Source organism: Oncorhynchus masou, chromosome 18, assembly GCF_036934945.1.
Source record: "Oncorhynchus masou masou isolate Uvic2021 chromosome 18, UVic_Omas_1.1, whole genome shotgun sequence".
Classification (NCBI taxonomy): Eukaryota; Metazoa; Chordata; class Actinopteri; order Salmoniformes; family Salmonidae; genus Oncorhynchus; species Oncorhynchus masou.
Window position 1 is genome coordinate 8,883,820 of NC_088229.1, and position 26,788 is coordinate 8,910,607.

At 41.5% G+C, this 26,788-nt stretch overlaps 1 protein-coding gene across 1 annotated transcript; it reads right to left on the reverse strand.

Moving 5' to 3' along the window:
- Positions 1-220: 220 nt before the first annotated feature.
- On the reverse strand, positions 221-26,788 carry LOC135505035 (adenosine receptor A1-like). The gene is made up of 4 exons (XM_064924055.1): positions 25,842-26,788; positions 9,571-9,672; positions 3,826-3,904; positions 221-1,691 (listed from the first exon to the last, which is right to left on the reverse strand). The coding sequence occupies exons 1-4, from the start codon at positions 26,180-26,182 to the stop codon at positions 1,200-1,202; spliced, it is 1,014 nt and encodes a 337-aa protein (XP_064780127.1). The 5' UTR covers positions 26,183-26,788; the 3' UTR covers positions 221-1,199.

Genomic DNA, 26,788 nt, shown 5'->3' on the forward strand with positions numbered 1-26,788 from the left:
AGATGTAGAGGGGAGAGGAGAGGTGTAGAGAGGAGAGGAGTAGAGAGGAGAGGCATAGAGGGGAGAGGAGAGATTTAGAAGGGAAAGGAGAGATTTAGAGGGGAGAGGAGAGATGTAGAGGGGAGAGGAGAGGTGTAGAGCGGAGAGGAGAGGTGGAGAGGAGAGAGGAGAGGTGTAGAGAGGAGAGGAGAGGTGTAGAGAGGAGAGATGTAGAGGGGAGAGGAGAGGTGTAGAGAGGAGAGGTGTAGAGAGGAGAGGAGACCTCCACTCGTTCCTCCACTGTGCTTCTCGTGCCTTAAGACCCTGAATCAAGAAGTGAGCATTCATTCACAGCTGCCACCGTAGCTACATTTAATTCAAATTTACATCACTACATTCATATAAAGCCTTTGTTAGCTTAAATCAGTACAGTTTAATAAACAGCAGGAACATTAATCTTGCAACATCTGGAACTCTTTTAAGCCACATGTTTATTCAGTGTTATAACGTTTGATAATCTGACACGGATTATACCTCACCATCAGTGCTCAATTTTGCACTTTTTTTTGAATGAGGATCCCACCAACTGTCAGTTCCTCTCTAATTTCACAACGCTAAAAAGGTCAACTGTCAATGTTCTGTTAACTGTCATTTAAAGCTTAGTGCCTTCAGTTCAGTTCAGTTAGCTACTAAGATGTCTCAGTCTCATTATCAAATAGACTTACATTATTGCACGTTTTTGATTACACTTTTTTCACCGTATAAACCCTAATATTAATTCTCAGTGTTTTTACCGTATAAACCCTAATACTCATTTTCAATGTTTTTTTTTTCTTTACCCCCCTCTGCCTCAAACTCAAATACACCTCCACACGAATGTTAAAATTAGATTTCACAGTCTGTAAGATGGATCCTTAAGTTGCGAGTCGCCTAACACGGCTCCAGAATCCTTCCATTCACTAGGTACCATGTCACACTCCTTTCAAAGTAGTATACACAAACATCCAGTCACATCCAGGTGAAAGGTGAAAGGTACAAAAAGTAAACTGCTGGAATGTTTCTCGCGCTCCTCCTCCATTGGTTGCCTCACATTCGGGAAACGACTACTATCAGAATGCCTCTGACTCCTGTCAAACAACCTCTAGTCATCTCCAAAAAAACATAGGAACTCAAAGGTTTCTGAAACGTCAATGTAGAAACTCCCTTTCTTCCAGGGATAGTTAGATATTGTTGTGCTCCATCGGCGGTTTCTGTGGCTGCTGGTGTTTAACCATCTGCTCTAGTGGAAGCTGCTGCCCTTCTTGTGATGGCGAAGGAGCTGGCGGTGAGTCCCCGATCGGATTAGGATTCCCGTTCCCATTCTGGTTCTCGTTCTCCTTCCGATCCTTCTCACTAGGCTGGTTCAAGATGGCGGGTACGTCCTTACAACAGAAGTACTGCTTCCAGATCTTCAGGAAAGCGTCGCGGAACTTCTTGATGCGGAAGGCGTAGACGATGGGGTTGACGGCTGAGTTGCCATGCGTGAGCAATATGGCCATGTAGACCAGGAACAGGGGTTTGTCGCAGGTCGGACAGAACAACGTGATGCAGTTGATGATGTGGAGGGGAAGCCAGCTGATGGCGAACAGGAAGAGGACCAGGGCCAGGGACTTGGCCAGTTTGAGTTCCTTGTCGTAGTACTTGTTGGGGTCGGTGTGGCTGATGGTGCAAGCCTGTAAGAAGAAATATTATCTTGATTTAGTATTCTTGTTATTATAAATTAATAATCATTACGATAAGTATTTTACCCAGATACTCAGGGAAATAATCCCTGCTGTAGATGGTAGTGTAGGTGCCAGTCTGTTGTAGATGGTAGTGTAGGTGCCAGTCTGTTGTAGATGGTAGTGTAGGTGCCAGTCTGTTGTAGATGGTAATGTAGGTGCCAGTCTGATGTAGATGGTAATGTAGGTGCCAGTCTGTTATAGATGGTAATGTAGGTGCCAGTCTGTTATAGATGGTAGTTTAGGTGCCAGTCTGTTATAGATGGTAATGTAGGTGCCAGTCTGTTATAGATGGTAGTGTAGGTGCCAGTCTGTTATAGATGGTAGTGTAGGTGCCAGTCTGATGTAGATGGTAATGTAGGTGCCAGTCTGTTATAGATGGTAGTGTAGGTGCCAGTCTGTTATAGATGGTAATGTAGGTGCCAGTCTGATGTAGATGGTAGTGTAGGTGCCAGTCTGTTATAGATGGTAGTTTAGGTGCCAGTCTGTTATAGATGGTAGTGTAGGTGCCAGTCTGTTCCTTCTGCTGTAGATGGTAGTGTAGGTGCCAGTCTGTTATAGATGGTAGTGTAGGTGCCAGTCTGTTCCTACTGCTGTAGATGGTAGTTTAGGTGCCAGTCTGTTCCTACTGCTGTAGATGGTAATGTAGGTGCCAGTCTGTTATAGATGGTAATGTAGGTGCCAGTCTGTTATAGATGGTAATGTAGGTGCCAGTCTGTTATATAGATGGTAGATGGTGTAGGTGCCAGTCTGTTATAGATGGTAGTTTAGGTGCCAGTCTGTTATAGATAGATGGTAGAGTGTAGGTGCCAGTCTGATGTAGATGTTATAGAGTGTAGGTGCCAGTCTGTTATAGATGGTAGTGTAGGTGCCAGTCTGTTAGATGGTAGATGTCTGTAGATGGTGTAGGTGCCAGTCTGTGTATAGTCTGTTATATGATGGTAGTGTAGGTGCCAGTCTGTTATAGATGGTAATGTAGGTGCCAGTCTAGATGTAGATGGTTATAGATGGTTGTAGGTGCCAGTCTGTTCCTACTGCTGTAGATGGTAATGTGGGTGCCAGTCTGTTATAGATGGTAGTTTAGGTGCCAGTCTGTTATAGATGGTAGTGTAGGTGCCAGTCTGTTTCTACTGCTGTAGATGGTAATGTGGGTGCCAGTCTGTTATAGATGGTAATGTAGGTGCCAGTCTGTTATAGATGGTAGTGTAGGTGCCAGTCTGTTATAGATGGTAGTGTAGGTGCCAGTCTGTTATAGATGGTAATGTAGGTGCCAGTCTGTTATAGATGGTATAGGTGCCAGTCTGTTATAGAGTTTAGGTGCCAGTCTGTTCCTCTGCTGTAGATGGTAGTGTAGGTGCCAGTCTGTTCCAGTCTGCTGTAGATGGTAGTGTAGGTGCCAGTCTGTTATAGATGGTTAGGTGCCAGTCTGCTGTAGATGGTAATGTAGGTGCCAGTCTGTTGTAGATGGTTAGGTGCCAGTCTAGGTGCCAGTCTGATGTAGATGCCAGTCTGTAGATGGTTTAGGTGCCAGTCTGTTCCTACTGCTGTAGATGGTAGTGTAGGTGCTGTTATAGAGTCTGTTCCTACTGCTGTAGATGGTAGTTTAGGTGCCAGTCTGTTGGTAGTGTAATGGTAGTGTAGGTGCCAGTCTGTTCCTACTGCTGGTAATGTAGGTGCCAGTCTGTAGTTGTAGGTGCCAGTCTATTATAGATGGTAGTGTAGGTGCCAGTCTGTTATAGATGGTAATGTAGGTGCCAGTCTGTTATAGATGGTAGTGTAGGTGCCAGTCTGTTCCTACTGTCTGTTATAGATGGTAATGTAGGTGCCAGTCTTTAGATGGTAGTTTAGGTGCCAGTCTGTTCCTACTGCTGTAGAGATGGTAGTGTAGAGGTGCCAGTCTGTTATAGATGGTATAGGTGCCAGTCTGCCAGTCTTGTATAGATGGTATTGTAGGTGCCAGTCTGTTATAGAATTGTCATGTTTGCCAGTCTGAGATAGTACAAACAGATGTGGGGCCAGTCTGCTGTAGATACAGGTGCCAGTCTGTTATGATGGAGAAGGAGATGGCTGGTCAGGTGCCAGTCACCTTCTTGTTGAGCTGCTTGTGGATCATGTAGAAGATCTCTGTGTAAATGACCAGCATGAGGAGTAACGGAGTGCAGCACCTGTAGTGGAAACATAATCCTGGTAGATGGGTTTAGCTGTTATCCAGTACCACGTTTTACCCCATGCACTAGTTGAGCTGCACAACTACTGAACAACAATGTATATATGATGAAGTTCAACAAACAACATCAGACAGTCTGTTCCTACTGCTGTAGATGACTTCCAGTCTTATGAACATAAGATATACTACATATAGAGATGTTATAATACCCAGTCTGATATACTACATATAGATGGAGATGTTATAATACCCAGCTAGATATACTAGGTGCCAGTCTGTTATAGATGGTAAGATGCCAGTTATATTGTAGGTGCCAGTCTGATATACTACATAGAGAGATGTTATAATACCCAGCTGATATACTACATATAGAGTAAGAGATGTTTATACTACCAGTCAGATGATATACTATAGACATATAGAGATGTTATAGTCTGTTATTGTGTAGGTGCCAGTCTGTGTAGATGGTAGTGTAGGTGCCAGTCTGATATACTACATATGGTAGAGATGTTATAATACCCAGTTATAGATGATATACTACATAAGAGAGATGTTATAATAACCAGCTGATATACTACATAGAAGAGGTGAGATGTTATAATACCCAGATGGCTGATATACTACATAGATGGTAATGTAGGTGAGATGTTTATAATGTTGGTACCCAGCTGATATACTACCTATAGAGAGATGTTATAATACCTGTAGAGTTGATATACTAGATTATAGTTTAGGTGCCATATAGAGATGTTATAATACCCTTGCTGTAGAGGTAGTTTAGGTGATATACTACATATAGAGATGTTATAATACCCAGCTGATATACTACATATATAGAGATGTTATAATAACCAGCTGATATACTACATGTAGAGATGTTATAATACCCAGCTGATATACTACATATAGAGAGATGTTATAGTACCCAGCTGATATACTACATATAGAGATGTTATACTACCCAGCTGATATACTACATAAAGAGAGATGTTATAATACCCAGCTGATATACTACATATAGAGATGTTATAATAACCAGCTGATATACATATAGATGTTATCATGTTATACATAAGAGAGATGTTATAATACCCAGCCATAAAGAGATGTTATAATTTAGCATATAGAGAGATGTTATACTACCCAGCTGATATACTACATATAGAGAGATGTTATAATAACCAGCTGATATACTACATATAGAGAGGATGTTATAATACCCAGCTGATATACTACATATAGAGATGTTATAATAACCAGCTGATATACTACATATAGAGAGATGTTATATACCCAGCTGATATACTACATATAGAGAGATGTTATAATACCCAGTTGATATACTACATATAGAGAGATGTTATAATACCCAGCTGATATACTACATATAGAGAGATGTTATAATAACCAGCTGATATACTACATATAGAGAGATGTTATAATACCCAGCTGATATACTACACATAGAGAGATGTTATAATACCCAGCTGATATACTACATATAGAGAGATGTTATACTACCCAGCTGATATACTACATATAGAGAGATGTTATAATAACCAGCTGATATACTACATAAAGAGAGATGTTATAATACCCAGCTGATATACTACATATAGAGAGATGTTATAATACCCAGCTGATATACTATATAAAGAGAGATGTTATACTACCCAGCTGATATATAGAAGTTAGAGATGTTATACTACCCAGCTGATATAGTCCATGCTGTTATAATACCCAGCTGATTCTCAAACTGACAGCTGTGATGATGTTAGATACCCAGCTGATATTCAGAGATGAATACCTGATATTACTAGAGATGCAGCCTGCAGGGATGGAGCTGATATACTACATATAGAGGGTTATACTACCCAGCTGATATGTCATATAATATGTGTATATTATAAAGAGAGATGATACACAGATATCAATATCAGAATTAGATACCCAGCTGATATTATTTGACAATTCTGATATACCAATGGATGCCCTGATATTCAAAAGATGTTATTACCCAGGACACAACCAATGTCAAACTGCAATTAACAAACAACCCAGCTGATAAACTAATTTAAAATGATACCCAGCTGATACCTACCTCCAGAGGTTTGTTCCAGCCCAGCATATAGAGATGTTATAATACCCAGCTGATGAAGGCCACAGTCCAATAGAGATGTTACAATACCACTGATATACTACATAAAGAGAGATGTTATAATACCCAGCTGATATACGCATATAGAGATTTATAATACCACTGATATACTACATATAGAGATGTTATAATACCCAGCTGATATAGAGACAGAGAGAAACCAGGATATACGGTTAGGGAGTTATCTCCTCTCTGATAACACAAGGATGTTATCTACCCATACTGATATACACAATATAGAGATGTTATAATCAGCTGATATACTGTAACACAAGGAGTTAGTCTCCAGCTGATATACATAACACATGGAGTTAGTCACCTATACTACATAACACAAGGATGTTATAATACCCAGCTGATATCACATATAGAGATGTTATAGTCACTGATATACTGTCATACAAGAGAGTTAGTCACCTCTACTGATAACACAAGGAGTTAGTCTACATATAAGAGAGATGTTATCTACCGATGTTATAATACCCAGCTGATATACACAGAGGATGTTAGTCACCTCACTGATATACACATAGAGATGTTATCTCCTGATAACACATGGAGTTAGTCACCTAGCTGATATACTACATAAAGAGGATGTTATTAGTCAGCTGATATACTCATATAGAGAGATGTTACTACCCAGCTGATATCATACAAGGAGTTAGTAGAGATGTTATATACAGCTGATATACACAAGGATGTTTAGTCACCTCTACATAAAGAGAGATGTTATAATACCCAGCTGATATACTACATATAGAGATGTTATATCACTGATATACAAGGAGTTAGTCACCTATACTGATAACACAAGGATGTTATAATACCCAGCTACTATACACACAGAGGAGTTATCATATAAAGAGATGTTATAATAGCTGATAACTATACTGTAACACAAGAGAGAGATGTTAGTCACCCAGCTGATATATACTGTCTGATATACACATAAGGAGTTAGTCACCTGATATACTACGTACCCAGCTGATATACTACAAGGATGTTAGTGATACCTCTACCTGATATAACACAAGAGATGTTAGTACCTCAGCTGATAACACAGAGAGATGTTATCACCTCCAGCTGATATACTACATATGGAGTTAGTCTCCTGATATACTAACACATGGAGTTAGTCACCTATACTGATAACACAAGAGATGTTATAGTCACCTCTACTGTCACATATAGAGATGTTATAATACCCATACTGATAACACAAGGATGTTAGTCACCCTACTATCACACAAGAGATGTTATAATACCTATACTGATATAACATAAGAGATGTTAGTCACCCAGCTATATCACACAAGGAGTTAGTCACCTATAGCTGATAACACAAGAGATGTTAGTCAGCTGATATACTATACTGTCACACAAGAGATGTTAGTCACCTGTACTGTCACACAAGAGAGATGTTAGTCACCTATACCCAGCTGATAACACATATAAGGATGTTAGTACCTAGAGATGTTATACTGTAACACAAGGATGTTAGTCACCGCTACTATCACACAAGAGAGTTAGTCACCTATACTGATATACACATAAGAGATGTTAGTCACTGATATCTACTATCACACAAGGAGTTAGTCACCTATACTGTATACACAAGGATGTTTAGTCACCTATATACTACACAAGAGATGTTAGTCACTGATATACTCATATAGAGATGTTATAATACCCAGCTGATAACTACATATAGAGATGTTAGTCATATACTACATACTGTAACACAAGCTGATATAGTTAGAGATGTTATAATACTCAGCTGATATACAAGAGATGTTATTAGATATACACCTCTACCTGATATACTACATATATAGAGACAAGGAGTTAGATGTTATAATACCTATACTGATATACACAAGGATGTTAGTCACCTATACAGCTGATAACTACAAGAGATGTTATAGTCACCTATATACTAATACAGAGGATGTTATCACCTGATATACTAACACAAGGAGTTATCTCAGCTCATAAAGAGAGATGTTATAATACCCAGCTGATATACACAAGAGATGTTAGTCACCTCTACCATAACACAAGAGATGTTATGATCTCTGATATACTACATCTACCGTAACACAAGAGATGTTATAATACTCCAGCTGATACCGTAACACAAGAGATGTTATAATACCCAGCTGATAACACAAGGAGTTAACCAGCTGATATACTATATAAAGAGAGTGTCCTAATACCAGTGATATACAAGGAGTTAGTCTCTGATATACTAATACAAGAGAGTTATCTCCTGATACCTAATAAAGAGGATGTTATCAACTCTACCGATAACATATAAGAGATGTTATAGTACCCAGCTGATATAACACAAGGAGTTATAATACCTCAGCTGATATACTACATAAAAGAGATGTTATAGTCACTGATATATACTGATATACACAAGGAGTTAGTAGTTAGTCACCTCTATATATCACACAAGAGATGTTATACCTGATATACTGATTATAATAACTGATATACAAAGATGTTAGTCACATAAAGAGAGATGTTATAATACTGATATCACACAAGGAGTTAGTCACCTATACTGTCACAAAAGAGATGTTAGTCAGCTGATATGTCACACAAGGAGTTAGTCACCTATACTGTCATACAAGGATGTTATCACCTCTACTGATACTACATAAAAGAGATGTTATAATAACCTCTGATATACTACATATAAGGATGTTATAATACCTCAGCTGATATACTACATAAAGAGAGATGTTATAGTTAGATATACTACCATCTACCGATGTTATAATAACACAGAGAGATGTTATAGCTGATATCACATAAAGAGAGATGTTATAATACCCAGCTGATATACCGTAGCTGATACTACAAGAGAGAGTCTCCTATACCGTAACACAAGGAGTTAGTCTCCTGATATACTACATAATGTTACAAGGAGTTAGTGTTATACTACCGATATACACATAAAAGAGAGTTAGTCTCCTGATATCTACTGATGTTATAATAACTGATATACTATAAGGAGTTAGTCTGATATACTACATATAGAGATGTTATACTACCCAGCTGATATACTACATATAAGAGATGTTATAATAACTACAGCTGATATACTATATAAAGAGAGATGTTATACTACCAGCTGATATACTATACTTAACACATATAAGGATGTTATAATAGTGATATACTACATATAGAGAGATGTTATAATACCCAGCTGATATACTACATATAGAGAGATGTTATAATACCCACAAGGAGTTAGTCACCATATAGTCCATGTAACGTTCTCAAACTGACAGGTGATGATGAGATAGTCACCTCTACTGCAGCCTCAGGGATGGAGGAGGAGTTAGTCACCTATATTATAGATCACAATATCAATTGAAGAATTATTTGACAATTCTTATTACTAATGGGCCCGGTTCAAACAAGGACACAACCAATGTCAAACTGCAATTAACAAACAAAACAAAACAAATTTAAAATACATAGCTACCTACCTCCAGAGGTTGTTCCAGTAACAGCAGGAGTCAAGTCCCACGATGAAGGCCACAGTCCAACACACCACCACCGGAGTTAGCTTTGTCACCACACGCTTGTAGCTGTAGAGACAGAGAGAAACCAGGCGGTTAGGGAGTTAGTCCTCTACTGTAACACAAGGAGTTAGTCTCCTCACTGTAACATACTGTAACACAAGGAGTTAGTTTCCTCTACTGTAACACAAGGAGTTAGTTTCCTCTACTGTAACACAAGGAGTTAGTCACCTCTACCATAACACAAGGAGTTAGTCACCTCTACCGTAACACAAGGAGTTAGTCTCCTCTACCGTAACACAAGGAGTTAGTCTCCTCTACCGTAACACAAGGAGTTAGTCTCCTATACCATAACACAAGGAGTTAGTCTCCTCTACCGTAACACAAGGAGTTAGTCTCCTCTACCGTAACACAAGGAGTTAGTCACCTATACTGTAACACAAGGAGTTAGTCACCTATACTGTAACACAAAGAATTAGTCACCTATACCATAACACAAAGAGTTAGTTCTCCACACACCTATAGCTGCAAGACAAATTAAGAATCACACAAATGTTTCTGTAAATCTCACTTGGTCTTTTAAAAGTGTTAACAATTACTGAAACGTTGACAACAAGGGCTGTAACTCTCTGCACCACAAACAAGAAAATCATGGTAGCGGACATGTTAAACCTGTATTTAACACAGCTTTTAGACATAAAGAAAAGAGCCATCCTCATTCTATGCCTTCTATTTCACCTCCCTCCCTCCCTCCCTCCCTCTCTCCCTCCCTCCCTCCCTCCCTCCCTCCCTCCCTCCCTCCCTCCCTCCCTCCCTCCCCCTCCCTCCCTCCCTCCCTCCCTCCCTCCCTCCCTCCCTCCCTCCCTCCCTCCCTCCCTCCCTCCCTCCCTCCCTCCCCCTCCCTCCCTCCCTCCCTCCCTCCCTCCCTCCCTCCCTCCCTGCCTCCCTCCCTCCCTCCCTCTCTCCCTCTCTCCCCTCTCTCCCTCCCTCCCTGCCTCCCTCCCTCCCTCCCCCTCCCTCCCAGCACTGCGTTCCAGGATAATTTTTTTATTTTCATTTGAAGCAATGACGGTGATTCATGGTTTCTAAAAACTGACTACCTCTCAATATCCTTATGCAGTACTGTACTAATGTAACCTCCAAACTGACCCTCTCTCAATATCCTCATGTAGTACAGTACTAATGTAACCTCCAAACTGACCCTCTCTCAATATCCTCATGTAGTACAGTACTAATGTAACCTCCAAACTGACTATATCTCAATATCCTCATGTAGTACAGTACTAATGTAACCACCAAACTGACTACATCTCAATATCCTCATGCAGTACTCTACTAAAGTAACCTCCAAACTGACCCTCTCTCAATATCCTCATGTAGTACAGTACTAATGTAACCTCCAAACTGACTACCTCTCAATATCCTCATGTAGTACAGTACTAATGTAACCTCCAAACTGACTACATCTCAATATCCTCATGTAGTACAGTACTAATGTAACCACCAAACTGACTACATCTCAATATCCTCATGCAGTACTCTACTAATGTAACCTCCAAACTGACCCTCTCTCAATATCCTCATGTAGTACAGTACTAATGTAACCTCCAAACTGACCCTCTCTCAATATCCTCATGTAGTACAGTACTAATGTAACCACCAAACTGACCCTCTCTCAATATCCTCATGTAGTACAGTACTAATGTAACCTCCAAACTGACCCTCGCTCAATATCCTCATGTAGTACAGTACTAATGTAACCTCCAAACTGACCCTCTCTCAATATCCTCATGTAGTACAGTACTAATGTAACCTCCAAACTGACTACATCTCAATATCCTCATGTAGTACAGTACTAATGTAACCTCCAAACTGACTACCTCTCAATATCCTCATGTAGTACAGTACTAATGTAACCTCCAAACTGACTACATCTCAATATCCTCATGCAGTACAGTACTAATGTAACCTCCAAACTGACCCTCTCTCAATATCCTCATGCAGTACAGTACTAATGTAACCTCCAAACTGACCCTCTCTCAATATCCTCATGTAGTACAGTACTAATGTAACCTCCAAACTGACCCTCTCTCAATATCCTCATGTAGTACAGTACTAATGTAACCACCAAACTGACCCTCTCTCAATATCCTCATGCAGTACAGTACTAATGTAACCTCCAAACTGACCCTCTCTCAATATCCTCATGTAGTACAGTACTAATGTAACCTCCAAACTGACTACATCTCAATATCCTCATGCAGTACATTACTAATGTAACCTCCAAACTGTGCACTGAACAGAGACAGACTGCAGTGATTCTTCATTCAGTAGGCAACACAATAGCTTAAGATACCTTTATTGGTCGATTGCACACAAGGTTCGCTTTTAACACAACCCCTCTGAAAGACACACATACGTACATACACACACATGCTGCATGTATACACACATATAACACGCACATGCACACATGCACACGCACACACACACATACCAAGGGTTGGTACCAGTTCAGGGAACGGAACTGAAAACTGTAAAATAATGGCATTTTTCAAGGAACATAATCACAACCGGGAACGAAAGTGAACAATACCGTTCCGGAACAGAACTGTTTAATAACGTTGTTTTATGTTCCAGGCAAAAAATATTCTGTTCCACAAACAAATGCAACAAAGCGCCTATTCAAAGCCCTCCCTCTGTCAATCAGAATCTTCTTCCAGAGTCTGCCTGACAGCTGAACATCTTTGCCAGTAAGTACAGTTGAAGTCAGAAGTTTATATACACCTTAGCCAACTCAGTTTTTCACAATTCCTGACATTTAATCCTAATACAAATTCCCTATTTTAGGTCAGTTAGGATCACCACTTTATTTTAAGAATGTGAAATGTCAGAATAATATTAGAGAGAGAGATTGATCTATTTCAGCTTTGATTTATTTTATCACATTCCCAGTGAGTCAGAAGTTTACATACACTCAATTAGTATTTGGTAGCATTGCCTTTAAATTGTTTAACTTGGGTCAAACGTTTCCGGTAGCCTTCCACAAGCTTCCCACAATAAGTTGGGTGAATTTTGGCCCATTCCTCCTGACAGAGCTGGTGTAACTGAGTCAGGTTTGTAGGCCTCCTTGCTCGCACACGCTTTTTCAGTTCTGCCCACAAATTTTCTATGGGATTGAGGTCAGGGCTTTGTGATGGCCACTCCAATACCCTGACTTTGTTGTCCTTAAGCCATTTTGCCACAACTTTGGAGGTATGCTTGGGGTCATTGTTCATTTGGAAGACCCATTTGCCACCAAGCTTTAACTTCCTGTTGCTTCAATATATTCACAGAATTTTCCTCCTCGTGATGCCATCTATTTTGTGAAGTACACCAGTCCCTCCTGCAGCAAAGCACCCCCACAACATGACGCTGCCAACCCTGTGCTTCATGGTGGGATGGTGTTCTTCGGCTTGCAAGCCCCCACCACCTTTTTCCTCCAAACATAATGATGGTCATTATGGCCAAACAGTTCTATTTTTTTGTTTCATCAGACCAGAGGACATTTCTCCAAAAAGTATGATCTTTGTCCCCAGCCCAAACCGTAGTCTGGCTTTTTATGGTGGTTTTGGAGCAGTGGCTTCTTCCTTGCTGAGCTGTCTTTCAGGTTATGTCAACATAGGACTTGTTTTACTGTGGATATAGATACTTTTGTACCTGTTTCTTCCAGCATCTTCACAAGGTCCTTTGCTGTTGTTCTGGGATTGATTTGCACTTTTCGCACCACAGTACATTCATCTCTAGGAGACAGAATGCGCCACCTTCCTGAGTGGTATGACGGCTGCGTGGTCCCATGGTGTTTATACTTGCGTACTACTGTTTGTACAGATCGTGGTACCTTCATGCATTTGAAAATTGCTCCCAAGGATGAACCAGACTTGTGACGGTCTAAAATTATTTCTCTGAGGTCTTGGCTGATTTCTTTTGATTTTCCCATGATGTCAAGCAATGAGGCACTGAGTTTGAAGGTAGGACTTGAAATAGATCCACAGGTACCCCTCCAATTGACTCAAATTAGGTCAATTAGCCTATCAGAATCTTCTAAAGCCATTAATTAATTTTCAGGAATTTTCCAAGCTGTTTAAAGGCACAGTCAACTTAGTGTATGTAAACTTCTGACCCACTGGAATTGTGGTAAAGTGAAATAATCTGTCTGTAAACAATTGTTGGAAAAATGACTTGTGTCACGCAAAGTAGATGTCCTCACCGTCTTGCCAAAACTATAGTTTGTTAACAAGACATTTGTGGAGTGGTTGAAAAACAAGTTTTAATGGCACCAACCTAAGTGTATGTAAACTTCCGACTTCAAATGTATGTGTGTAGGCAATCTGCCCCGCCCCCTCTGAAGCATAGCTGTAACCTACTGACGTTACAAGCGTGACTCAGAAGGTAGGGAGAAAGATTTTTTTATTAGAGAAGAATAGATTCACTTTTTCAAAGCTCGTTAGGGATACTATAGTTATCACATTTCACATTTGATTTATTAACTACAAAAACAGTAAGACGCCTCCTCCACCCTCTCTCGCTCTCTCCCCACCTGCAAAATATCAAGCGCTTAAAGCCAAGCCAAGCCTCCTCCTCCACCCTCTCTCGCTCTCTCTCCCCACCTGCAAAATACCAAGCGCTTAAAGCCAAGCCAAGCCTCCTCCTCCACCCTCTCTCGCTCTCTCTCCCCACCTGCTAAATACCAAGCGCTTAGCCTTCTCCTCCACCCTCTCTCGCTCTCTCCCCACCTGCAAAATACCAAGCGCTTAAAGCCAAGCCTCCTCCACCCTCTCTCGCTCCCTCTCCCCACCTGCAAAATACCAAGCGCTTAAAGCCAAGCCTCCTCCACCCTCTCTTGCTCCCTCTCCCCACCTGCACAGTTCCAGTTGCATCTCGCACCATCTTTCCGTCATGCATGGAAACAAATCACTGAGCTATAGATTGCCCACTCCATAGCAAACTGCTCTATCCGCACTGCATGAAATGGTGAAATGATTTATTCATGTTGAGCTAAATAGAATGTAAAAAAAAAACAATTTCATAGGTTTAAAAAGAAGCAGAAAGGAAAGATATAAACTGGTACTTTTGTTTCGAACCAGTTCAGGACTTTATTTTGCAGTTCTGAACAGAAAGAAAAAAAATTATGGTTCTGTTCAGAACTAAGCAATTCGAAAATAATGTTGGTTCCAACCCCCCTGGAGAGTTGCAAGGGGCTGCCACACAGCTACGGGGGGGCTGTTGGTGTGGGGAGTTAAGTGCATTGCTCAAGGGCACAACAGCAGGCAATAGCATCTAGGATTTGATACCAGCAACCCTCCAGTTGCTAGCTCACTTCCCGACAGGATTTTTCTGTCCGCTTTTTCCCGGTTGCTGGCTTCCATGTCTGACTGCTAAGAAAAAGTAGGCTCATTGGTATCACATTGACTTCTGTCAGTCTCATTAAGACTCCAGAACTGGCAGTGTAGCTTCACACACACACACACACACACACACACACACACACACACACACACACACACACGCTGTGGATGCTGCTGAGGTGGTGTGTGTGTGAGAGAGAGAGGGAGAAAGAGGGAGACAGAGAGAGAGACTCTGCATGCAGAATTCTGCAAAAATATCCTCCGTGTACAACATAGAACACCAAATAATGAATGCAGAGCCGAATTAGGCCGATACCCGCTAATTATCAAAATCCAGAAAAGAGCTGTTAAATTCTACAACCACCTAAAAGGAAGCGATTCCCAAACCTTCCATAACAAAGCCATCACCTACAGAGAGATGAACCTGGAGAAGAGTCCCCCTAAGCAAGCTGGTCCTGGGACTCTGTTCACAAACACAAAGACACCCCACAGAGCCCCAGGACAGCAACACAATTAGACCCAACTAAATCAGGAGAAAACAAAAAGATAATTACTTGACACATTGGAAAGAATTAACAAAAAAACAGAGCAAACTAGAATGCTATTTGGCCCTAAACAGAGAGTACACAGTGGCAGAATACCTGACCACTGTGACTGACCTAAACTTAAGGAAAGCTTTGACTATGTACAGACTCAGTGAGCATAATCTTGCTATTGAGAAAGGCCGCCGTAGGCAGACATGGCTCTCAAGAGAAGACAGGCTATGTGCACACTGCCCACAAAATGAGGTGGAAACTGAGCTGCACTTCCTAACCTCCTGCCCAATGACCATATTAGAGACACATATTTCCCTCAGATTACACAGATCCACAAAGAATTCAAAAACAAACCCAATTTTGATAAACTCCCATATCTACTGGGTGAAATTCCACAGTGTGCCATCACAGCAACAAGATTTGTGACCTGTTGCCACAAGAAAAGGGCAACCAGTGAACAACAAACACCTGTAACTGTCACAGCTTTCGTTGTGGGAAGGAGGAGCGGACCAAAATGCAGCGTAGTTGTGATTCATTTTATTAAATACGGAAACTATACACGATAAACTAACAAAATAACAAACCTATGAACATCGAAAACAGCCCTATCTGGTGCAAAACACAGAGACAGGAACAATCACCCACAAACACACAGTGAAACCCAGGCTACCATATTTAGGTAGCCTGGGTTTCACTGTGTGTTTGTGGGTGATTGTTCCTGTCTCTGTGTTTTGCACCAGATAGGGCTGTTTTCGGTGTTCGTACGGTTGTTATTTGTCCCAATCAGAGACAATGACTAACACCTGCCCCTCCCTGATTGAGAACCATATCAGGCCAAACACAGAAATAGACAAACAAGACATCCAACATAGAATGCCCACTCAGATCACACCCTGACCAATCAAAACATAGAAACATACAAAGTAAACTATGGCCAGGGCGTGACAGTAACGGCTTTCTTTATTTTTTAAATATATATATTTTTTATTTCACCTTTATTTAACCAGGTAGGCTAGTTGAGAACAAGTTCTCATTTGCAACTGCAACCTGGCCAAGATAAATCATAGCAGTGTGAACAGACAACACAGAGTTACACATGGAGCAAACAATTAACAAGTCAATAACACAGTAGAAAAAAAAGGGAGTCTATATACATTGTGTGCAAAAGGCATGAGGAGGTAGGCAAATAATTACCATTTTGCAGATTAACACTGGAGTGATAAATGATCAGATGGTCATGTACAGGTAGAGATATTGGTGTGCAAAAGAGCAGAAAAGTAAATAAATGAAAACTGTATGGGGATGAGGTAGGTAAAATTGGGTGGGCTATTTACCGATAGGCTATGTACAGCTGCAGCAATCGGTTAGCTGCTCAGATAGCAGATGTTTGAAGTTGGTGAGGGAGATAAAAGTCTCCAACTTCAGCGATTTTTGCAATTCGTTCCAGTCACAGGCAGCAGAGAACTGGAACGAAAGGCGGCCAAATGAGGTGTTGGCTTTAGGGATGATCAGTGAGATACACCTGCTGGAGCGCGTGCTATGGGTGGGTGTTGCCATCGTGACCAATGAACTGAGATAAGGCGGAGCTTTACCTAGCATGGACTTGTAGATGACCTGGAGCCAGTGGGTCTGGCGACGAATATGTAGCGAGGGCCAGCCGACTGGAGCATACAGGTTGCAGTGGTGGGTGGTATAAGGTGCTTTAGTGACAAAACGGATGGCACTGTGATAAACTGCATCCAGTTTGTTGAGTGTTGGAAGCAATTTTGTAGATGACATCGCTGAAGTCGAGGATCGGTAGGATAGTCAGTTTTACTAGGGTAAGTTTGGCAGCGTGAGTGAAGGAGGCTTTGTTATGTGAAGGAGAGTCGGACCAAAATGCGGCGTGGCTATTTAGATTCATGTTTAATAAAACAAAGGAAACACGAGTCAATACAAAAACAATAAATGTACCGTGAAAACCAAAACAGCCGAAACTGGTGCAAACTAACACAAGAACAAAAACAGGAACAATCACCCACAAAACCCAACACCAAACAGGCTACCTAAATATGGTTCCCAATCAGAGACAATGACTGACACCTGCCTCTGATTGAGAACCATATCAGGCAAAACATAGAACAGAAACAGACAAACTAGACACACAACATAGAATGCCCACTCATATCACACCCTGACCAAACAAAACAGAGAAACATACAAAGCAAACTATGGTCAGGGTGTGACAACACCATTGTAAATACAACCCATATTTATGCTTATTTATTTTCCCTTGTGTACTTTAACCATTTGTACATCGTTACAACACTGTATATATACATAATATGACATTTGTAATGTCTTTATTCTTTTGAAACTTCTGTATGTGTGATGTTTACTGTTCATTTTTATTGGTTATTTCACTTATATATTATCTACAGCACTTGCTTTGGCAATGTTAACACATGTTTCCCATGCCAATAAAGACCCTTGAATTGAATTGAATTGAGAGACAGAGAGAGAGGAGACAGAGAAAGAGAGAAAGAGACAGAGAGAGAGAGAGAATGACAGAGAGAGAGAGAAAGAAAGAGAGAGAGACAGAGAGAGATAGAAAGAGACAGAGAGAGAGAGAGAGAGAGAGAGAGAGAGATATTGTGTGTCAGTGTATTGGGGTGAGCTAATGGCCTGGGCAATGATAAAAATGAAGATAGTCAGACAGGGACTCACATTACCATGTCTATGTGTCAGGATTTGGCCAGGGTTGTTCCGGGTTTTGGTCAGTAGATGTCCCCATTGTGCTTTTTGTCCCTATGTTTTTCCCTTGATCCCCATTATTATTTGCACCTGTGTCTCGTTTCCCCTGATTGTATTTAAACCCTTTGTTTCCCTCAGTTCTGTGCTCTGTGTTTGTATGTTAGCACCCTGCCCTAGTGTTCTGTGTGCTCTTGTCGGGTGAAGTTCTTGTGGTATTCTGTTTTTTTGTTTATTTTTTTGGTGAGTTTCTTTTGAGGTCTTTTTGTGTTTTTCCTACCACCTTTTGGATTTGCCATTTTTTGCATTTTAGGATTTTTTCTTTATTAAATACACCGTCTTAAGTACTGCTGTGTCTGCCTCATCTTCTGGGTTCTGCTGTCTATTCGTGGCTCAGTTGGTTAAGTGACTGTTTCTCACTCCGGAGACCCAGGTTCGAAACCGGGTCCTGACACTATGGCTGCAGGCTTTGTTGATTGGCTGCACTGCCTTGTTGTACCTCTTCTATTGTTTTCTTCTAAAAGACTCACGTGTAACGTATATGTAATGTACAGGTTATGGTGGACAAATCAGTTCAGATATACATTTCTGAAAATAATGTATGCTGCTCTAGATTTAAACAGAATGCAGATCTGTTGGGCTTCAACCTGTTGGCCTGCAAACTTAAAGGTCCACAATGATGTCGCCATTGCCCTCGATTCTAAGCAAAGTTGTGCTGCTTTTTTATTGACTTGGCCAAAGCTTTGAATACGGTAGACCATTCCATTCTTGTGGGCCGGCTAAGGAGTATTGGTGTCTCTGAGGGGACTTTGGCCTGGTTTGCTAACTACCTCTCTCAAAGAGTGCAGTGTATAAAGTCAGAAAATCTGTTGTCTCAGCCACTGCCTGTCACCAAGGAAGTACCCCAAGGCTCAGTCCTAGGCTCTACACTCTTCTCAATTTACATCAACAACATAGCTCAGGCAGTAAGAAGCTCTCTCATCCATTTACAGTATATGCAAATGATACAGTCTTATACTCAGCTGGCCCCTCCCCGGATTTTGTGTTAAATGCTCTACAACAAAGCTTTCTTAGTGCCCAACAAGCTTTATCTACCCTTAACCTTGTTCTGAACACCTCCAAAACAAAGGTCATGTGGTTTGGTAAGAAGAATGCCCCTCTCCCCACAGGTGTGATTACTACCTCTGAGGGTTTAAAGCTTGAAGTAGTTCCCTCATACAAGTACTTGGGAGTATGGCTCGATGGTACACTGTCTGTCTCTCAGCACATATCAAAGATGCAGGCTAAAGTTAAATCTAGACTTGGTTTCCTCTATTGTAATCGCTCCTCTTTCACCCCAGCTGCCAAAAACCCCAGATGACCATCCTACCCATGCTAGATTATGGAGACATAATTTATAAATTGGCCGGTAAGGGTGCTCTCGAGCGGCTCGATGTTCTTTACCATTCGGCCATCTGATTTGCCACCAATGCTCCTTATAGGACACATCACTGCACTCTATACTCCTCTGTAAACTGGTCATCTCTGTATATCCGTCGCAAGACTCTCTGGTTGATGCTTATTTATAAAACCCTCTTAGGCCTCCCTATCTGAGATATCTATTGCAGCCCTCATCCTCCACATACAGCACCCGTTCTGCCAGTAACATTCTGTTAAAGGTCCCCAAAGCACACACATCCCTGGGTCGCTCCTCTTTTCAGTTTGCTGCAGCTAGCGACTGGAATGAGCTGCAACAAACACTCAAACTGCAACAATCACTCAATCTCTTCATTCAAAGACTCAATCATAGACACTCTTACTGACATTTGTGGCTGCTTTGCATGATGTATTGTTGTCTCTACCTTCTTGCCCTTTGTGCTGTTGTCTGTGCCCAGTAATGTTTGTACCATGTTTTGTGCTGCTACCATGTTGTATTGCTACCATATTGTTGTCATGTTGTGTTGCTACCATGCTGTGTTGTCGTGTGTTTCTGGCTTGCTATGTTGTTGTCTTAGGTCTCTCGTTGTGTAGTGTTGTGTTGTCTCTCTTGTCATGATGTGTGTTTTGTCCTATATTTACATGCTATTTATTTATTTTTTAATCCCAGGCCCCCGTCCCCGCAGGCGGTCTTTTGCCTTTTGGTAGGCCGTCATTGTAAATAAGAATTTGTTCTTAACTGACTTGCCTAGTTAAATAAAGGTTAAATAAATAAAATAAATGAATTGGCCGATTGATATGATATGAAAAGTGTAGTGATAAGAACTTGAACTGAACACTAGTGAGTATTGTTCCTAAGAAACCCTACTAATGGATACAAACTGATAGCAGCTCAAACAGTAACCAGGGAGTGTCTAGTGTGTGATTAAGACACACCCAAAATTATCCACACACATAACTATGTCCACACAGATAGTAGTGAGAGGTGGTTGGAGTGGCATTTCAACTAGTCTATTTTGAGCTCTATAGGTCTGGGTAGATTTTACAGGTGTGGTTGAGATTGCTGCATTATTTAAGTGATAATGCCAGAGAAGCCGGTGTTTGGAGGATATATTGCCATGCGTGTTGTTAGGCCCGAGACGCAGTCAAACAACAGGTTACCAACATATTCAAATAACGATTGACATATTTTCATTAAACACGTTTTGTTGATGAGTTTATTCATACTATTTCATCCTTCCACGAGATATCGTCCCGACACAAATCTATGGTTGTTACCCAAGGCCGGCTGGTCGTTCGTTCTATTGGTTCGCTTGCCAGAGAACCGACCCAGTCGTTAAGGCTTTTTTTCCTAAATCTATGGACGTGATCCAGTCGTTGGTTCTCAATGTTCCGTTACCATGATGTCTGGCAACGTTCTTATCCCTTGCTTGCTAGCTAGCCAACTTTGCTAACACAGTCACGTCAAACAGTGCAGCCAGAATAACAACAAAGTAGCGGCATTTGTGTTTGTTTAATCTGTTTTATAGTGATTTTTCTTCTTTTTTTTGGGGGGGGGGGTACATCCATAACATTGAGCTAATGAGGAACAGGTTCTCCTGGCATAGATAGTGTGCTCTCTCGTCAGGACACTGTTGTTCAGAGGAGCTAGCCAACAACACCGCTAACACAATCACTTCAAACTGAATTTAGAATGACAGCAAACTGTCTGAGAAAAGCTGCCAGACTGTCTGTCTCGTCCATTACTATCAGACAGCTGGAGATCGAATTTCAATATTGAAACAGTATTGCCAATGTAGGCAAGACAGACAGCAAGGGCAATACAACATATCTGTTGTTCAAAACCAAATGCTAGTCTAACAAAAAAAATGGGAGAAAATGTCTGGATGCTTTTTGCAGTGGAGATCAAGTTTGTAAATTGCCTGGCTGGGCAGATGAGACAGTAGATTGCACAGTCTGATGGAACAGAGTAAATTGGCATTTCAATGTAACATCCTTTGCCGGTAATTTGTGGAATAGATACCGGCTGGAACGTGGTTTTAACCAATCAGCATTCAAGATTAGACCCACCTGTTGTCTGATTGGGTAATACTGTCTTACATGTAGGACAACGATGTTGACGATCTTATGATGTAATCCAGGGTTTTTTCTGCATCAAAAAGGGTCATAGGTGGTGGACGCTACTGTATTTTAGAAAACATTTTTGAGAACCCCATCTTGGCGGTGTAGACACATGTTTTTTTTTTGCCAATTTCTTGCAATTCTACAAACATATCCATGGAGCTGAGAGAATTTATTGCTGTTTAATTCAATCCTATCCCTATTTAGAGGACTTTGAGCGGTTCTGGACTGGTTCCGATTGACATTTTGGTGTTCCAAGTGCTTTGTGAACATCGCAGGGTCCAGTACCTTATAATGCACATAGGATTTATGGTCTTTTTCCTTATGTACCTCCCTGTATGCCAGCATGCCAGAGATGAGTGGTAGTCGTGGTGTGCAGATGTGGGTGGGGCGTCTATTTAAATAGTCCATTAAGGAGATGCACCATTAAAAATAAATCCATTGTTAATTAATTTAGACAGGTCCTGAGAAACATTGTAAGACTAATAAAAGGTATTTTCTAAACAACAGAACGGCATGTTTTGAGTTTAATTAGGCCTATGTTATGGGTCTGTGCAGCCTGGCTGTGCCATCCAAATGAAAGCAATAGTTGGTTATTTTGTTCATTAAACAGACAAGAAACAACTACCCAATCACAGTCAACACACATAAATATAGTAAGAATATAATGGACTATTCCAAAATAAAATACAACAAATATTTTTCCCACGGAACTTGCGTCACAGGAACGCGTGTGGAACCGCTGAAAAGGGATGTTTTCAAACAGAGGCCATTATTTTTTTAATCCACGTTCAATCTCTTTCCTACCCTCACTCCACTTTGTTAGGGAGCAGGCATAGGGTCTTATCTTCATCATGATACCCATAGAAAATAATAGCAATCTATATTTTCAAAAGCATGTGAGTCTCATGTTCATATCTCACAACCGCTGCATGTTTTCAACTTGGCACCATCACGTTGAAAAGCTTACGGACAATTAAAATGTGATATAACGAAGCACCTGAGTGAGTTGGGTGCGCAATTACGCAGGTACTTTCCCGAAACGGATGACACAAACTGGATTCATTATCCCTTTCATGCCCTGTCTCAAGTCCACTTACTGATATCTGAACAAGAGAGCCTCATCGAAATTGCAACAAGCCGTTCTGTGAAAATTTAATTTAATCAGAAGCCACTGTCAGATTTCTGGATTGGGCTGCGCTCAGAGTATCCTGCCTTGGCAAATCGCACTGTTAAAACACTGATGCCCTTTGCAACCACGTACCTATGTGAGAATGGATTCTCGGCCCTCACTAGCATGAGAACTAAATACAGGCACAGACTGTGTGTGGAAAACGATTTAAGACTGAGACTCTCTTCCATACATCCCGACATTGTAGAGGACTAAGGTGTCCCCAAAAACATCTTAGGCTGCATGTCCATGGATTATAACAGCAGAAAAATCCCCGTAAAATCCAGAATTCAATTGTAATCCAATATTGGTGTCCTCATACAGAATAATGACTGTATAATCAAGGAATCATTAATTGATTTATAATTGGAAAAAGTTCAATTATAGCTTATAGTGCACTGCCTGATTTGAAGTGTTGTTTTCTGTAGAAACAGCAAAAGTGTTGCGAAGGAGGCGATGACAGGTCTGAGTATGAGCTGACTGAGAACTTGAGAAGGTTTAATAATAGACAAGGAAATCAAACATTCGGCTATACCCCTGCCAGGAAAAGACAAGTGCATGACAAATTCCCAACAACCTCTATATCTCTCTCTCTCTCTTTTGACAAATGAACCATTCACAATCTCTCTCCCAAGTCAAAGTGACTTCGTTAAAAAAGGATTAAAAGCAAGTCAATCACTGTCTAAGAATATTCTCCAACAAATGGAGAATGGAAAAACGCCCTTCTGCTACTCGGCTTCTCTTCTCCCACATTCTCTCCTCCTCAGTCTCCCTCTGCTTCTTCTCAGCAGCACAGCCCCAAGCCTTTTGTTTCACCCTGGACATGGCAGCTCTAGTTTGGCAGCACTAGAACATGCAGCACAGCACCAGAGGCTGTTCCATTCAATATGCATTACTAAAAATGTAATCTCTGTCACTGTCACAGACTCACTCAATTCCACTGAAAGAATATCCTCATCTTTCAAAAAAAAGAAAGGGTGATGGCATCTCCCCCCCAAAAAATGAAACAACAAATTAATTTTTAAATGTATAGGTGCTCTTTGAATATTTAAGTAGGCTGACGTGTTTTGACCTCAATGGTATCCTCTGTTGTATTCTCCTCTAATATCTCTGAATAGGTTCCGTAGAAAATGGTCAAGTACTGTAAGCTGAACAGCAAAAAGCAGCACATCCTCCTCACATTGTCAGCAGAGAAGAACACAGATGTGATTTTCTCCACCCCTCCTGACATTGTCAGCGGAGAAGAACAGAGATGTGATTTTCTCCACTCCTCCTCACATTGACAGCAGAGAAGAACACAGATGTGATTTTCTCCACCCCTCCTCACATTGTCAGCGGAGAAGAACAGAGATGTGATTTTCTCCACTCCTCCTCACATTGTCAGCGGAGAAGAACAGAGATGTGATTTTCTCCACTCCTCCTCACATTGTCAGCGGAGAAGAACAGAGATGTGATTTTCTCCACTCCTCCTCACATTGTCAGCGGAGAAGAACAGAGATGTGATTTTCTCCACCCCTCCTGACATTGTCAGCGGAGAAGAACAGAGATGTGATTTTCTCCACTCCTCCTGACATTGTCAGCGGAGAAGAACACAGATGTGATTTTCTCCACTCCTCCTCACATTGTCAGCGGAGAAGAACAGAGATGTGATTTTCTCCACTCCTCCTCACATTGTCAGCGGAGAAGAACAGAGATGTGATTTTCTCCACTCCTCCTCACATTGTCAGCGGAGAAGAACAGAGATGTGATTTTCTCCACCCCTCCTGACATTGTCAGCGGAGAAGAACAGAGATGTGATTTTCTCCACTCCTCCTGACATTGTCAGCGGAGAAGAACAGAGATGTGATTTTCTCCACCCCTCCTGACATTGTCAGCGGAGAAGAACACAGATGTGATTTTCTCCACTCCTCCTCACATTGTCAGCGGAGAAGAACAGAGATGTGATTTTCTCCACCCCTCCTGACATTGTCAGCGGAGAAGAACACAGATGTGATTTTCTCCACTCCTCCTCACATTGACAGCAGAGAAGAACAGAGATGTGATTTTCTCCACTCCTCCTCACAGTGATGCCTTGTTAGTCTCTCATCCTTCCCTCACTGCATTCCTGAGGACATAACAGCCAATTAGAGCTGCTTTTATCGCTCTGCTATGGAAGCTGTGTGTGTGTGTGTGTGTGTGTGTGTGTGTGTGTGTGTGTGTGTGTGTGTGTGTGTGTGTGTGTGTGTGTGTGTGTGTGTGTGTGTGTGTGTGTGTGTGTGTGTGCTGTCATGTTAATACCAGAATGTCAGACACCTCCCCTCTCCTGGTAATCAGAACTTCCTCATCATCGTTACACCTTCTTCATCACCTCCTCCTCTCCACCCCTTCTTCTTCTTCTCCTCCTCATGATCATAATTACACCCTCTTCATCACCTCCTCCTCCTCTCCACACCTTCTTCTCCTCCTCCTCCTCATGATCATAATTACACCCTCTTCATCACCTCCTCCTCCTCTCCACACCTTCTTCTTCTCCTCCTCCTCCTCATCATAATTACACCCTGTTCATCACCTCCTCCTCCCACACCACAACTTCTTGTTCTCCTCCTCCTCCTCCTCATCATCATCATTACACCCTCTTCATCACCTCCTCCTCCCACACCACACCTTCTTGTTCTCCTCCTCCTCATCATCATCATTACACCCTCTTCATCACCTCCTCCTCCCACACCACACCTTCTTGTTCTCCTCCTCATCATCATCATCATTACACCCTCTTCATCACCTCCTCCCAGCCACACCACCTTCCCCCCATCCTCAGTAGTGCACTTTATCCACCTGTTCAATTAGAGTATTACTGGTCAGTGTAGGTATAAGACATGATGAGTTGTTTTTGTTTACCTGGTTGGAATCTTGACCCTGAGATAGCGGTCAATCGCAATGGCCAGGAGGGCCAGGATGGAACTTTGCGTCAGTACCAGCACCGTGCACGCGACCATTAGGCAGCTGTAGAAGTGAGTTTGAAGTCCGATGCTGATAGTTATCGCCAAGGGGATGACGAGGGCTCCCACTGCGATATCCGCCAGGGCCAGAGAAACGATGAAACAGAATGTTGTGTCTCTCAACGATTTGTTAATTTTCACCGCCCAGACCACCATCACATTACCCAGGACGGAAAAGACGGCAATCACCACCTCCATGCCGATGTAGAGCGCCTGGGCTGGGGCGAGTGCTTCAGGCATCCTTTAAACACTATTATAGGTCCACATAAGAGAGAACTAGGTATTATTTCAATTAAAGCAGGCTTGGAAACCAAACAAAGCAATATTTTGATTAGAGTTACACACCTATTAGTCCAAGTGCGTTATGCGTTCTACAGTGGCAACATCACTTGGGTTATTCTATTTCCATTATAATGATGTTCTGATACACATCCAGGCTGTGAAACAATTTAGCATCATATTGGACCCCCAAAAAGCAGATATAGGAATGAATAGTTAGACCTATTATTTGAATATAGTAGTAGTAGGCTAGAAGTCCCGAGTTTATCGTGGTACGCTGCAGTTCCTGTCCTCGTTCAATACCCAGTTCCACCACTTCGTTGGATCCACCTGCGCTCGGGGAAGGGACCTTGCTTGCCCGGTATTGTTTATTATTTACCCTTGGTAATCACTTTAACATATTATTTTATCTACGGTTTCTCAGTTATCAGTTGAAAAGCAGGTCGTAGTTAAAAAATAAAAATACATCTTCCATGGATAGTCATTTAGTGAACGAAACAGAACGGTCTCCCTGCTGTGGTATGCGGCGGCTTAAATCAAATGCAACCGGGCGCCCGTGCTCGTGCT

What these genes read in the sequence shown, in the direction of transcription:
- LOC135505035 (XM_064924055.1), bottom strand. Translation starts at nt 26,182, where the DNA reads ATGCCTGAAGCACTCGCCCCAGCCCAGGCGCTCTACATCGGCATGGAG. An exon ending in TACTGGAACAACCTCTGGAG is followed by an intron (nt 3,905 to 9,570) that starts GTAGGTAGCTAT and finishes TTTCCACTACAG; the next exon opens with GTGCTGCACTCCGTTACTCC. An exon ending in ACAAGCAGCTCAACAAGAAG is followed by an intron (nt 1,692 to 3,825) that starts GTGACTGGCACC and finishes TTCTTCTTACAG; the next exon opens with GCTTGCACCATCAGCCACAC.